The 14,325-nt window shown below is 37.4% G+C and overlaps 2 protein-coding genes across 3 annotated transcripts in view; both read left to right on the plus strand.

The window, feature by feature from the left end:
• The window catches only part of AMMECR1 (Alport syndrome, mental retardation, midface hypoplasia and elliptocytosis chromosomal region gene 1), a 122,697-nt gene extending 108,617 nt beyond the window's left edge, over positions 1-14,080 (plus strand). The window contains exons 4-7 of one of the 2 annotated variants that reach the window (XM_014459390.2): positions 5,527-5,617; positions 7,005-7,101; positions 7,220-7,293; positions 9,731-11,367. In XM_014459390.2, coding sequence (XP_014314876.1) covers positions 5,527-5,617; positions 7,005-7,101; positions 7,220-7,293; positions 9,731-9,750 — 282 coding nt within the window. In that variant the 3' untranslated portion in view covers positions 9,751-11,367. Of the gene's footprint in view, positions 1-5,526; positions 5,618-7,004; positions 7,102-7,219; positions 7,294-9,730 lie in introns of both variants that reach the window. The other variant, XM_006082236.2, reaches the window with a different exon arrangement.
• Positions 864-1,542, plus strand: LOC106697858 (inhibitor of growth protein 1-like). Its single transcript, XM_023758623.1, has one exon. It carries the CDS (start codon positions 864-866, stop codon positions 1,467-1,469), a length of 606 nt encoding a protein of 201 aa, XP_023614391.1. The 3' UTR covers positions 1,470-1,542.
• Positions 14,081-14,325: the final 245 nt, after the last annotated feature.

Below are 14,325 nucleotides of genomic sequence, written 5' to 3' on the forward strand. Positions count from 1 at the left end.
ATAGCTTTGCTTAGCAAAAGTACAGTCTTGATTAAATGGATATTATCACAGCTGATGGACCTTGAAAGCATTTTTTCCGCAGACCTTCTAATAATTTTATGACCTGCCTACTCCGATAAGGCTAGATTTGTAAGTCTCCAGTTTTTGCCCACCTGGCTATCCTTTGGGCAATGGTAATTAGGGGTATGTTTGATGATGTCGTTTTCCCATACCAATACCTCCTTATCCATCCTGAGGAATGGAAAGTTACTGTGATAGAGTTTTAGAGTAAGTTTGCTTCAGGGAATCCCAATTCCCTAGTTAGCTGATCTCTTATGTAGCTCATAATTACAATAGCCTTTGTCTCTTGGGATGAGGCTGGGCTGAAGGATCCTCCAATCTGTCTAAGGGAAGATTCAATTATTATACATAAGGGTTATATTTTGGAGTTGCAGCTGTGACAGATGCCTCCCTCAAAAAGTACAGAATTAGTTTTCGTGCTCATTTCAGTGGAGATGACTTAATTTGCAAAGCCAGTGATTTCCACAGGTTGGCCAGATTTGGTCATTCTCCACAGCAGGCTATTTTCCACTCTCCTGTTTTGATTGCGCAGTATGACTATTTGGTGGCATCTGTGGTTCTAGGAGTAAGGAAAATGCAGTTGCTCAACAGGTGACAAAAAAAGCTATTATGGGCAGAGCAATGGCGGCTCCCCAGTGCAGGGGTCAAGGCTTGTTAGCTGAGTTCCTGGCTCCACCTAGGACGAAATTTATGCCTCCCATCCAGGCCCCAGGGACCGTGGGGACAGGCCAGCGGCTGTGAGGAATGGAGGAAACAAAATCCTGAAGGAACTAGATGAGTATTATGAGAAGTTTAAACGGGAGATGGATAGCAACCGGAAGAGGAGAGTGTTGCACTGCATCCAGAGAGCCCTGATTCGGAGCCAGGAGCTGGGCGACCAACGAGAAGATCCAATTGTGAGGCAGATGGTGGAGCTGGTGGAGAACAGGACCAAGCAGGTGGACAGTCACGTGGAACTCTTTGAGGCACACCATCAGGTCAATGACACCACTGGCCATAGTGGCAAAGCTGGCCAGGATAAGTGCAAGAACAAGACAATCACACAGGGAGAAAAGCCAAATAATAAGAGGTCTCGGAGACAGTGCAACAGTGAAAATGGGGAGAATGCAGCCAATAATCACGACCATGATGAGATCACCTCAGGAACGCCTAAGGAGAAGAAAGCAAAGGCCTCCAAGAAGAAGAAACACTCCAAGGCCAAAGCAGAGAGGGAAGCATCCCCTGCAGACCTTCCCATCGACCCGAATGAGCTCACCTACTGTCTGTGCAATCAGGTCTCCTATGGAGAAATGACCGGCTGTGGCAATGACGAGTGCCCCATCGAGTGGTTCCACTTCTCCTGTGTAGGACTGAATCATAAACCAAAGGGCAAGTGTTCCTGTCCCAGATGTCGAGGGGAGAATGAGTAAACAATGGACAAAGCCCTGGAGAAATCCAAAAAGGAGAGGGCTTAATAACAGGTAGTTGGTGGACCTTGCTGAACAGGGAGGAGAACTAAGCCAGTGTACTTATTACATTGCCACATTTGATGAGGCACAAAGACTGTACATTGTATATTTTTAAAGAATGTTAGAAAAGGAGCCATTCCTTTTGTAGGGATGGCAGTGATTCTCTGCCTTTTGTTTTCGTTGGTACACATGTGTAACAAGAAAGTGGTCTGTGGATCAACATTTTAGAAACTACAAATATAGGTTTGAATTAAACACTCAAGTGAGTCTCAGACTGATTGTTTCTTTCTTTTTTTGCTGGGAAATTGACTTGGAAGCAACCTAATACATTAAATGTAGAAAGAAAAGATTCATTTAGCTACTGTTTTAACAAAAATGATGTTATTATTTCATGAACAAATTTTTAAAAAATTAGCCAAGTTGCTAAATCTTCTTGCTATAATAATGTATGTCCATATAACAATTCAATAAAAAAGATGTTGCCCTAACTGGTTTGGCTCAGTGGATAAAGCGTCAGCCTGCAGACTGAAAGGTCCCAGGTTCGATTCCAGTCAAGGACATGTACCTTGGTTGCGGGCACCTCCCCAGTAGGGGGTGTGCAAGAGGCAGCTGGTCAATGTTTCTCTCTCATCAATGTTTCTAACTCTCTATCCCTCTCCCTTTGTCTCTATAAAAAAATCAATATAATATATTTTTTAAAAAAGATTTCAAGTTTGAAGATTATTTTATGAAAAGGTAAATTGTTAAATTTTACATGACATTTTATATTCTGTCATGTTACCCCAAATGGCCAGATTTAAATGATTGGGTACATTTTTTATTAAGCCAAGCAGAAATGGTCTAGTCATGGAATTTCAAAATCATGCTTTTGCTGTTACACATCCTACTGTAGCATATTTAATTTATATAGGGTGTATAAATGTACATTTCCAAGTGAACTTGCATTTGCTGTATTATAATCAGAAGTGCAGCCAGATGCCATTGTGAAATGAAGGTGTGTTCCCTGCTATGTGCATGAGAGCTATATAAAAGTGACATCAAGAAATAAATGAAACTTAGCTAGTTCCTCTCGCAGTATATTTAATTTTTATCCTAAAAATTGGTACACCAGCAGTTTAGACAAAGCCTTAAGAAAAATTTTGTATTGTTGTTCTCACTTAATAATGAAGTAGAAGTTACATAATTGCCAAAAAATAAATATCAAAGAGTATATATTAAGACCAGGGGTTGGAAAAGTATTGCCCACAGGCCAAATCCAGCCCTCCACCCGTTTTTGTATGGTCTGTGAGCCAAGAACAATCTTTACATTGTTAAGTGGTTAAAAAATCAAAATAATTCTATTTTGTGACACATGAAAATTATATGAAATTCAAATTTTAGTGTCCATAAATAAAATTTTAACGGCACACAGCCATGCTCATTCACTTTAAAAAAGCTATTATGTTTTTATTCTGTTTAGAGCATTCTCATCATTGTCCTGATTCCATTGAAAAAATGAGTCACTCTGGTTTGGGCTTTATATCTTCGCAGAATATATTTTTGACCTATGAAATAAGTTATTTCTCACAAAGACTTTACTTTAAAATCATCATACTTACAGTTCAATTTACAGAAGCTTTCAGTTCAGAATTATATGAACACAGAAAAGAATTTAAAATTGTAAATGTGGTACTAATTCAAAATGGGAGAACTTTGATATTTGTTTCATATCAAATTTGATGTTGGGGCCTTCTCAAAATACAAAAGTAAATCAATTTTATTTGTGAATAAATCAAATTTTATTTTGGTCAACACGTCTTTCCAGTTTGTTCTTAGCCAGATATTATTCACATATCGTACAATTGGTCTTAGTAACTCTTTTAACTGTTAACTTATTTGGCTTTAAAATATCTGAAATGTTTGTTGAAGACCACAGAATGTACTCCTATAAAGAAAGGGTTTGTGTTTCTAAATCACCTTGAATTTTTTTCAATACATGCCTATAATTTGTCAGAGCTCGACTGATTTTTAGAGATTATCTAGTTAATGTAGAATAAAAATTTCTAGGGAGTTATCTTTTTTCAACCTATACTGCTGAAACATGAAACCTCCTGAAATTCAGATAAACTTTGCAGGGACTCCCCCCCCCCCCCCATTCCCACCCTATGCCAGTTAAACACCACTGACTTAGTCTAACACTCTCATCCCACAGGTAGGGAAACATTCTTTCTCTCACAGTTTTTATTACAAACCTTAGTAAGCACCAAAATTCTTTTTAAATTTTAACATGACAGATTTTTATAAATTGAGTTGGAGATGTAAAATTCACTTCAGTGAATGATGGGAGCATAAATTATTTATGCTGTATATATTTTTAAAAATAAATTATGAAGGATGTGATATTAGTAAAGGGAAAAATCTCATAGTCACTGACCAGAAAGTCAGTATACAGAAACTGTTGCCAATTTGTGATTGTCCCAGTACTGTGTCAGGCACTGGGGAGATTCATAGATGTCCTTTATCCTGGAAATGCCTAAGCACTCATATTTCTCCTCAGCTGTCCACAGTCATTTCCCACAGGGCATGGAGGCCTGATTGTGTTAGTTTTTAAACAGCTGCCCTGATTACATTTTCAGTAAAAGGGGATTCATAAGAATACTGATAATAAATAGATAGAAGAAATAGCCACAGTGATAGGCTTGAATAAAAAAAAAAGCTGCTCAGAAGATTTGACAGACTCTAATGGATGAGTGGATAAAGACCTGGGGGGAAATGAAATGGATTTTCCAGAGGACCTTTTTATTCCCTGGAAAATTGGAAATTTTCAGACTAAGGGTGGAAGAAGCAAAAGGAGTTTTTATGGATCCCTTTTCCTCTTCTAGACCTTTACATCCATGCATACAGAAAGAGTTAAGGTCTATGATTTCAGTCATCTGCTCTGCAAAGAAGCCTCTTTCCTGGGTAAAAAGTTTTACCTGACCTTACATCTTCCCTCTAGTACCTTGGACGACCTCACACTCCACTTGGGGACCATTGATCTAAAGCAACTATAGATTTGGGAGAACAGAATGGAATTGTTAAGCTTTTAAAATTTCATTTTTATTATCAATGTTTAAAAACATACTTTTTATTATCTTTAGCTCTATATACACTATTCTATGTAAAATACATGGGGAAATGACAAATTCCTTTTCATTGGATGCTAATCCAAGAAAAAATACATTACTTTTAAAACACATTAGCAAGTAATTACCCACACTGACTTAGAAGACTATCTTTTTTAGGGCATCACCTAAAGTTTGTTTCACATAAAAATGTTATAGTAGTCTCTGGGTTAGTGTAAAAGAAATTGCAAAAATGCCTTGCCCTGAGTGATTAGAAATCTTTATTGCTCTTAAGTTTAGCAAAAATATGTGAAGGCAGTGATGCAGATAGACAGCGAGGGTTTGCCACTGGCCCACTTTAAACCATAATACATTTTTTAAAGAAAAAATATATGTAATGATTGATGATCTAGGATCTGGTTGTTGGTTTTTTCAGTCTGATCTGTTGCTTATCTACATGTAATTTAAGGCTATGTATGTCTTATTCTACACACAGCCCCAGAATGGTTGTTCTGGTTCCAAACAGAATAGCACAGCCTGGCACATGCTGGGCACACACAAGTAAATGTTTTCTGTTTCATGGCTATTATAATGGCTTTCAAACCCAAAGTCCGTACTTGAATTATAACTGTCTAGTCTCTTTAAGACTACACAGTTTGGGAAAGGAGTCAGCACCAGAATGGTTGTTCTGGTTCCAAACAGAAGAGCATAGTCCAGTTTGTGGTGGGCACATACAGGTCAGTGTTTTCAGTCTCCATAGCTATCATAATGCTTTTCAAACCCAAAGTCAATACTTTTGGAAAGAGAAAACCGATATGCCCTTCCAAAACCAAGGGGGAAAGCAAGAACTGCATTCTCTTAAAAGTAAAATTTTAACTTTTTCTTTCTGTTTCTATGAAAAAGACTGTACTAATAAAACTGCCAATTTCTTTCAGGTGGGTGTACATGGCATTAGAATAGAATTCATCAATGAAAAAGGATCAAAACGCACCGCCACCTACCTACCGGAGGTTGCAAAGGAGCAAGGTCATTGTTGTACTTTATTTCATATGATCTGGTGAAGAATTTAAACAAATACACAAATTGAAATACAATATCTGACCTTGCAGTTATGTCTGATAATTGATCAATGTCAAATTATAAGAAACTTCTGTCACAGCCACTGCAATGTCTGTATGAAATCGGTTAATTACACAGAAGTTGAATCTCTGCACTGAAGTTTGATAGCAAAAACACACCAACGTATACTTTTAAAAAACCAAAGATTTGTAAAAGCTGGGTGTTATTTTAGGCATCAGTTTGCTATAAATTTTAAGAGCCATTTTCCCATATCCCATTGTGCTACAGCCTTGTGTGGTATAAACAACCCTTTGGTGTGACAGTCAGCCACATTGTCAGTATCAAACATTTCATTCTTAGGTGGTTGTCATTACTCATTCTGCTCCTGTTAAGATTGCAGGTTAGGAGCATTGAGAATACATGAAGTAGTGTTTTATATACTTGGTCTGCATTTCCAAGTCAACAGACGTTTTTCTATTTTGCAGATAAAACACAAACCTTTATGAACCACCACTGTAACACAAAATAACTTTCATTCTGTAGTATTTTGTCCTTTCTAGCCACTACTAAATTCTAGTTTCATGTTAGTTGAAATGAATATATCTTCTTCACTTTATGGAGCTTCTTGTCTCATCAGAAACTATTTGTAATTTGGTTTTCCTGTGTTTAGCTTATAAATATGTGAGATACATAACAGCAAAACTTAATATAATTCAACTCCCAACAAGAGAGTTAGTCTTTAAGGCAGCTATATGAATATTTGTTACGTTGCTTTCAAAAATGTCTTAATCATGTAGTTCCATTGACTTTGTAAAGCATTCATAAAAGATAGAGGGCCTCAGATATTAATATACTATTCTATGTCAGAACCAACAAAAATGCTCTTGAATATTGCACCCAAATACACTTGATTGGTGATAGAAGTTACCTTTAGAAACAGCAATCACCATGAGTAAGTGTAGGAGTCCTAAATGCTACTGAGGTGGCACAATGACATTTAGGCTCTTCCCTCCCTTTTAAAGATGTCACTGTTAGAAGAGAATACAATGCTTGTGGTTTGTTACTGAGACATGATTTGAGGAGTTACTGCTAGCCTCCTTGCCTTCCAATGTGGGTGAGATAAAGAAGCCATTGTTGTTAGCCATCTTGGATAGCTAGAACTTAAGATGTGTGGTGGTGAACCTGCTTTTCTACAGGATGAAATCTTAGCTCTTCTGTGTGATTTTTAGGACCAAAGGAGTTGATGGCATTTGGTGAAAGTGATAATTGACCTCTCTAGAAAGTCATTTTGTACTTAACCAAATGTGCTTTTTACATGTACTTGACTATATTTTATCTGGTCTACTCTCCACAGGATGGGACCATATTCAGACCATAGACTCCTTACTGAGGAAAGGAGGGTACAAAGCTCCGATTACTAATGAATTCAGGAAAACCATAAAACTTACCAGGTACAGAAGGCATTTTCTAGTGCAAAGATAGCCAGTACATTTTGATGCATGCATATGCCTGTAATCCTTTGATTTCTTTGGTCTCTCTAACTGTACCTGCTTCTCTTTTCTGAAACAGAGTGGAAATGAATGGCAGGGCCATACTGAGGATGGATACAATGGAACTATGCTTGGCAGTAAAGCCTGTAAAATGTATGAGCCCATCCTTCCCATCTTTAGCTCTATGTGATCACTCTGGCTTTATACGAGCAAATCCTCTGGGCCTTTAGACTACATTATTGAAGAAAGTTACCTGAATTAGCTGTTGGCTAGCTTTTGACATGGCTTAGCAGAACCCCAGGATTCTGATAAGCAGTCCTCAAATTTGAATTAAACTTAGAATTTTGGCAGTGATAGAAGTCTCCCATGAAAGCTTGCTGAAAAATACAATTAAGCAAGACTCACAAATGCTAAATAAACTTCTGCATGGGATAATAGGCATACTTATTTTAAAAGGAAAATACCAACATTTTAGGAAAACGGTTTCCATTTATTTTAATTCCATAAAACCACATTGAATGCTTATGGTCTAAAATGGCCTCTTCTTAGCTCTGGAGAATAACATCTTTGAAAATGCTTCTATCTCTGCTCTCTCTGAGTTCATAGTCTAATTGAAGGGCATGTGTAAAGACGATTATTAATATAAGGCAGAATGTGATAGATGATGTGAGATCATAAAGAAGGGAAATAGGAATTCCAGGAGGGGTTGGGAGTAACAAATTTCAAACAGGAGGTAGATTTGAAGCTGGACTTTAAAAATAGGTAGAATATTTGCTAGAGAGTGGGGGAGAAAAGGGATTAACTAAAGGGAACTTTGTGAATTACCGCATGTAGGTGGCTTAGTACAGAGCAAGTTCTGAGGACTGTTCAATAGTCCAATTTGGCTGGTCTTTCAGTGTATACATAGAAGGTGGTCATTAGAGGGAAAATATGGCAAAGAAGATAGGTTGGGTCAGAACATAGAGCCTTAAGTTCCATACTAAGAAGTTTAGACCCGATTCCATAGGCAATTGGTAGCCATTGAAAGGTTTTAAACAGATGGATTTGGGAAGGTGTAAGATTAGAATTGGAAGCAAGAAAAGTAGTTAGAAGATATTACTATTATCTAAGAATCTCTGGAAACAATCCAAATGGAGTGAAATGGGAGCCTTAACAAGAGCTGTGACAGTCAGATGGGAAGAAAGGAAGGAACATGTAATAAAATATTGTGGAAAAATGAAAGGACTTAGTCATCTTTTAGAAGGAGAAAAGAAGAACAAATCAAGGCTTTACTGTAGATAAAAGGGACCAAGATGATCCCTTCAACCAAGAGAGGAACCACAGAAGGAGAGTCACATTGATGCATTGATTCTGGATTTCAAGTGCTTCCTGGGATATCTGTGTATTAATGACTAGTAGGTTCTGAATGTGCATGTGTAGAGCTCATGGACAGATATTGTGATTGGGGATCATCTGTAAAAAGGATGTACAGTGGGGCCTTGACTTACGAGTGTCCCGACTAATGAGTTTTTCGAGATACGAGCTGTCTCGGCCGATTTTTTGCTTTGAGTTGCGAGCTAAAATTCGAGTTACAAGCCAGCTTCAGATACCCCACCGCTAATTGGCGCAACGAACGTCACAGTGAATGCCACAACATCAGCCCAGCATCACGTGTCTCACTCGTTCACTCTTTGATTTGACATATGAATAATTTGAGTTACGAGCTCCGTCACGGAACGAATTAAACTCGTAAGTCAAGGCCCCACTGTAGTTGAAACTATGAGGATAGGGTTCATTGAGCAGGGACAGAGCATAGGGTCAAAAGGACTAATGGTAGAAATATAGGAAAATCCTACAAGGCAGGAGTAGGATGAGTAGTCATAAGGAGCAGTCTGAGTGGCAGGGGGAGAACCAGGGGAGTGTGGATTTGTAGAACCCATGGCACAAGAGAAATTCAAAATGGAAGTGCTGAGCAGTAACATAATGGGGATGTCAAACAGGAGGAAGAGTGGCCTTCTGAAAGAGCAGTCTCTGTGGAAGCCAAGATGCACTGAGCTAAGGGGTAGTGTGAGATGAGAAAGTACACATTAATTGCTCTTGAGAAGTGTGGCAATGAAAAAGCTAGACATGAGGGGAAAGAGGGTTTGGGATACCAGGATTAAGCAGAGCTTTTTGTTGTTACTGTTTTTACTTAATGGCAAAATCTGAGTAGATGTGTGGACAGAGGGAAAGGAATGGTAAAGGAGGGAGCAAGGATGATCCCAGAAAAAAAAATTAGTCAACCGAGTGAGTTGCATACATGATGGTTATAGGTTGCCTTTCCTCTGTTCCTTCCTGTTAGCAAATTGTGGATCAGAGGGCAGTACAATTTGTAGAACAATTTAAACAAGCAGTAGTAGACTGGAAAGAGCACTGGACTCAGATTCTGGATTCCTGGGTTCTGATCTCAGCTTTGCTACTTATTAGCTGTGTGACACTGGGCAAGTCACCGCTCCTCTCTGGGTCTGTTTCCTGGCCTGTAAAATTATCTCCAAGGTCCCTCCTAGCTCTGATACTGTCATGTCACCTATTTCTGGATGTTAACTTTGTCTCTTCCCTGAATTTCTTTCAGGTACCGTAGTGAAAAGATGACCCTGAGTTATGCTGAATACCTTGCTCATCGCCAGCATCATCATTTCCAAAATGGCATTGGGCATCCCCTTCCACCATACAACCATTATTCCTGACACTGAGCCGCACAACCAGTCACTGGGCCTCTCTGCAGACCTCTTCCCAGGAGACCCTGCCCCTTCTTGGTCTAGCTATCTCTTTTACTGTACCATTTTATGATGATAGTTTCCGTTGCCATGGTGAACCTTCAACATAGTCAATTAAGATCATCATGGTAACGGGTAGGAAAATGGTATTTGTTAAGAAGATCCTGTTTTATTATTTTAGGTCATTGATTTTTTTTTTTGCAGCATATATCATTTGGAAAGGGATTTCTTTCCTTACAATATTATATAGAATTCTGCTTTGCTATGTCAATCAGATTTCTATCTTTCTGTCTATCTTGCTTTCATTTCCTATCTTCTTTCCTTCATTCTTTCTTGCTTCTCTTCCCTCCTCCCTTTTTTCTTCTTTTGACTGTGGATGGAAGAAATTGTACAGTTCTTAAGGATTTTATTTAGTTTTTTCTTTAGTTTTCCTCAGTAATATAGATAATTTTTCATAGCTGAGTTTGGGAGTAATTCATATGAAATTCAGGTATTTGTGTATTATTCTTGAATTTGTCTAAAATTAATTTTGCTATGGAGCTTAGTATGTGGGTCTCCACTCCTTAAGTATATGTTTTTCCCATGGTTAAAATATATGAACTTTAGTTCTAGTATAGAGCATTTGAAGGTCCGTGATAGGGCTTGTCACAGAGAGTGAGAAATCATTTATGCCTATTGTGTTGGTTATCATAGGAGAGACTGCTTCATCACTTTATAGAACCAACTTACAAACTAAAACACTGTTTTAAGAAAGTACAAGCTACATTTCAAATATGCTATAGAATCATTGTGAAAAGCAGCAAATATCAGGAAGAGAGCAGATACAGAATTTAGTGCCTTTGAGAAGAATATAATTAAGTGGAATTAAGAGGGGGGTAGAAAAAAGGCAATTTAGAGAAATATTCTTGTAAAATTTTATTGTTTCTATGTTGTAAAACAACAGATTAGACAAATTCTTTACTCTTAAATATTTTTTTAAGCTGAAATAATTATTTTGAGCAAATAACCAAAAAGAAACATGTGTCTATTATGTATTAATTTAAATTTGTGAGGTTTACGTTTCAATAAGTCATGATTGGCCAGAGACAATTTTAGCTACCATTTAAAGAAATGGTAAAGATAATCTAGTGAAACAAAAGTTCATATATGCCATGATTTCAGACATTTGTAATGGGGACAATACTGGAGTTTTAGATATACTACAAAATAGCTTGAATCTCTTTCTGCACTACATACTTTTGATAGAAACACATTTGCTATGTTGATGTTATGTTACAGCTGTAAAAATGGAGTTGGCATTTAGAAGCGATGTAGTTGTTAGAGCGAGATCATTTGCAAGGCTTCTCTTCCCACGATACATACAAAGAGAATTCCTAATGTCAATAGGAGGTCCGTGTGTATATCCCCAGGAAAAATGACAGAGGATTTTGGAGAAAGATTACCTTCATTTTTATGGTAGAAACTGTGTGTGTGTGTGTGTGTGTGTGTGTGTGTGTGTTAATATTTTTTTAAAATAGGATAAAATAGGAAACCAATAAATCAAGTGATGAATTTAAGTATGGTGCAAAATATATAGTTCGCTGAATATCAAATGGTATAGCTTATACATATAGTTGCTGTGACAAGTGACAACTGCTAGTTCAGAATTCAAAAACCCTTTTCTAGTTTGTGAGATAATTGGCTAAATTCATTGTGGCAAATCAAACTGTTTTAGTTTTTGATGAGAGTTCTTAGAAGTTTGTTGGTATTCCTTCATCCATAGCATCTATTGTTGAAACAACCATTTTCAGTTGCGATGCCTTAACTAAGAAGCCAATTGTTGGCCTGAAATGCAATCTCGGTAGCCAGTTCCATTGAACCTAGAGATTTAGTCAGACAACGCTAGCTGTTGGGTTTTAGAACAGGATTTTGAGTCCTTTCATTTCTACTTGGGAGCATTTTGGAGCAGATTAGTCTTTCAGTATAAAAACAAGTGGCTACCTGATGGAAACTTTTTCTTGCCCTTATAGGGAAACTGAGCACAAGCTGAATGATATTGTCTGCTGCAAAAAAGTAAATAAAACAAACTGAGGAGAGACAAAAGAGACCAATATTGATCCATCTTATCCATCATCTCATCAGTTCAACAGGCTCCTCATCCTGATTGAGCTCATGGTTAGAAGTTTTTTCTAAAGAAAAGATCTATACATACATATTTGTATGTATACATATACTTATACATACATACATATGTGTGTGTTTATGTATTTAACGGTGCTAATCAATCTTGAGCAGGTCACGTGACTGGTCATGCGGACTCTAAAATCATATCAGATTTTTTAAATTTCTTGATATATGCAGATGTTATACAGATTTTCTTACCAGTGTAATAATGTTATACTGAAGAAATAACCATCCTGCAGGCTTCAGAGGACTCGGACAGCAATATTTCCCACCATGGCTTGGGGGGAAAGGATAGTTTTGTCTCCTTTTGTATTCAGATTAATGCACAGTGCCGTTTTGTCTCAAGACTTTGTTGTGTAAAGGGTGTTCTACAAACTGTAATGGCGTGCTTCAAAGAAACAAATGCTAGACCCTTTCACCTTTGTCGTATATAACAAAATGTTAAATATGTGGTTTGAATTAACTTTGAACATGTTGAAATATGTAGCATGTGTTTTTAACTCTGACAAAGATTCTAATTGCACAGGTTGTGTTCTTAGCCAGTTGTGGTTTATTTGTTCAGAAACACAAATGTGAATTGCACTCATCACCAGTATATTGTATAAATTCAGTGATCTTTAAACAGCTCAGACATAATACTTGAACTTCATTTGAGTAGCACAAAGTTTACATAGACCCCCTTTTAAATGTTAATTAGTTCCATTTATGTTTTCCATTTTCAAATGCAACTGGGTATTTTTCCTCTTGGAAAATCGTACGCATTTTACTTTGGTATGTAGCGAAAGGCTTCCATTTCTGGAAGGATTTTCTTGTCCTTAAACAAGGTCAGCCAGGTACCAGATTCTAAAAGAACAATTTCTCCCCCCTCATTAAGTGGCCTTCTGACTGCACGAGAATGTGCTACTACCCATTCTAGTCTCCCCTACCATAAGAGGTTGGTGTGATTGATGGAGGAAGTGCAAGGCTTGTTCTCCCCCCCCCCCCACCCCACTTAAAGAATTATAAGACTTTCAGTCCCATGCATTCAGTCCCAATACCCAGCACACCAGAAGTTTGTGTACTGGCCTCTTTTCATGTCTTCAAATGTGCAGGAAATTTGAAACTGTCATCTGGAATAGGTTCCATCTCTTATGTGTGTTAGATCAAACCAAAGAAGCCCCCAGCCATGCCCAAATGCTGCTCCAAAAGCCTGCCTTCCAGTCCTTACAAAAACCTTGCAGGATTAAATGTGTTAACTTTTTTATTTTTGTACAGTTTCTAAGTGATTTTTGCTAGTGATATTAAATTGAATTAAGTTTATTTGGGGGTGTGAGAACCTCCTCCATTTAAATAAACTGGTGACTTTCCTTTTATTTTTTAAAAACGGAAACCTGTTGTGTGCCTCTCGATTTAAGGGTTTCTGATTACATTATTCTTAAGACCAGCATTGATCCTTTATATACAAAGATACGTTTTCCTTGTTTTTTATTACTGTTTCAGAAGAAAATAAACCTTTTATTTTGCTCTGGACCCAGTAACTGCGCTGGTACATAGACGCACTGAGAAAACACTTTTGTAACCACCTCTGACTGTTTTTGTATATCAAAGTTGATTACTTTTGAAATATTTGGATCTAGTTTCTAAGTTATTTTAGTGTTTTATATGTTCCCCGAAATCACTTTGAATCGGTCACCAGCATAATGAGTTTTTGGTGATGTCATAGTGAGACTTGTAATGAGCAAAAGCTACCTGGTGTAGCTTGTCTTTTCCTTCTTTCTTAGGAACCTGTTTTTGATTACAGTAAGACATCAGAGATTACCTGAAATCCCTTCAAGTATAACTAGATCCTCCTTCCTTCCACATTTAATTGCTTAGTAGTTTGAAGAAACTATTGGAAATGGGCATTTTATATGACATGTTTGGCTTTAAAATATAAAAGAGCAAAATAAAATGAGAAGGTTTATGTGGGTCTGTAAGGTATGGCTGTGGAAAGATATTGTAGTAGTTTTGACACTATTGTTATTACCTTTAAACTCATTTACCCAATAAAATGTTAAAACTGAGTTACCATTTGTTGTCTCTTTCTTTAACCTGCCTCATTGGATATTGGTCTCATGGGTACTTCTTACTAAAACACTCACAGTGGAAGACTTTGAAATAATATACTTTGGAACTGGCATTGATTTATTTCCAAACTAGCACTTGGAATACCTCATCTGCCTTCAGCTGTTCCCTACCATATCATTTGCCTTTTTCATCTTGCCTAGTCCTGAATCCTGGCTTGGTGAGCTAGTCTAGCCTTTACTGG

Source organism: Myotis lucifugus, unplaced genomic scaffold, assembly GCF_000147115.1.
Source record: "Myotis lucifugus unplaced genomic scaffold, Myoluc2.0 scaffold_2, whole genome shotgun sequence".
Classification (NCBI taxonomy): domain Eukaryota; kingdom Metazoa; phylum Chordata; class Mammalia; order Chiroptera; family Vespertilionidae; genus Myotis; species Myotis lucifugus.

Coding starts and splice junctions, on each gene's coding strand:
- LOC106697858 (XM_023758623.1), top strand. CDS start 864: ATGGATAGCAACCGGAAGAGGAGAGTGTTGCACTGCATCCAGAGAGCC.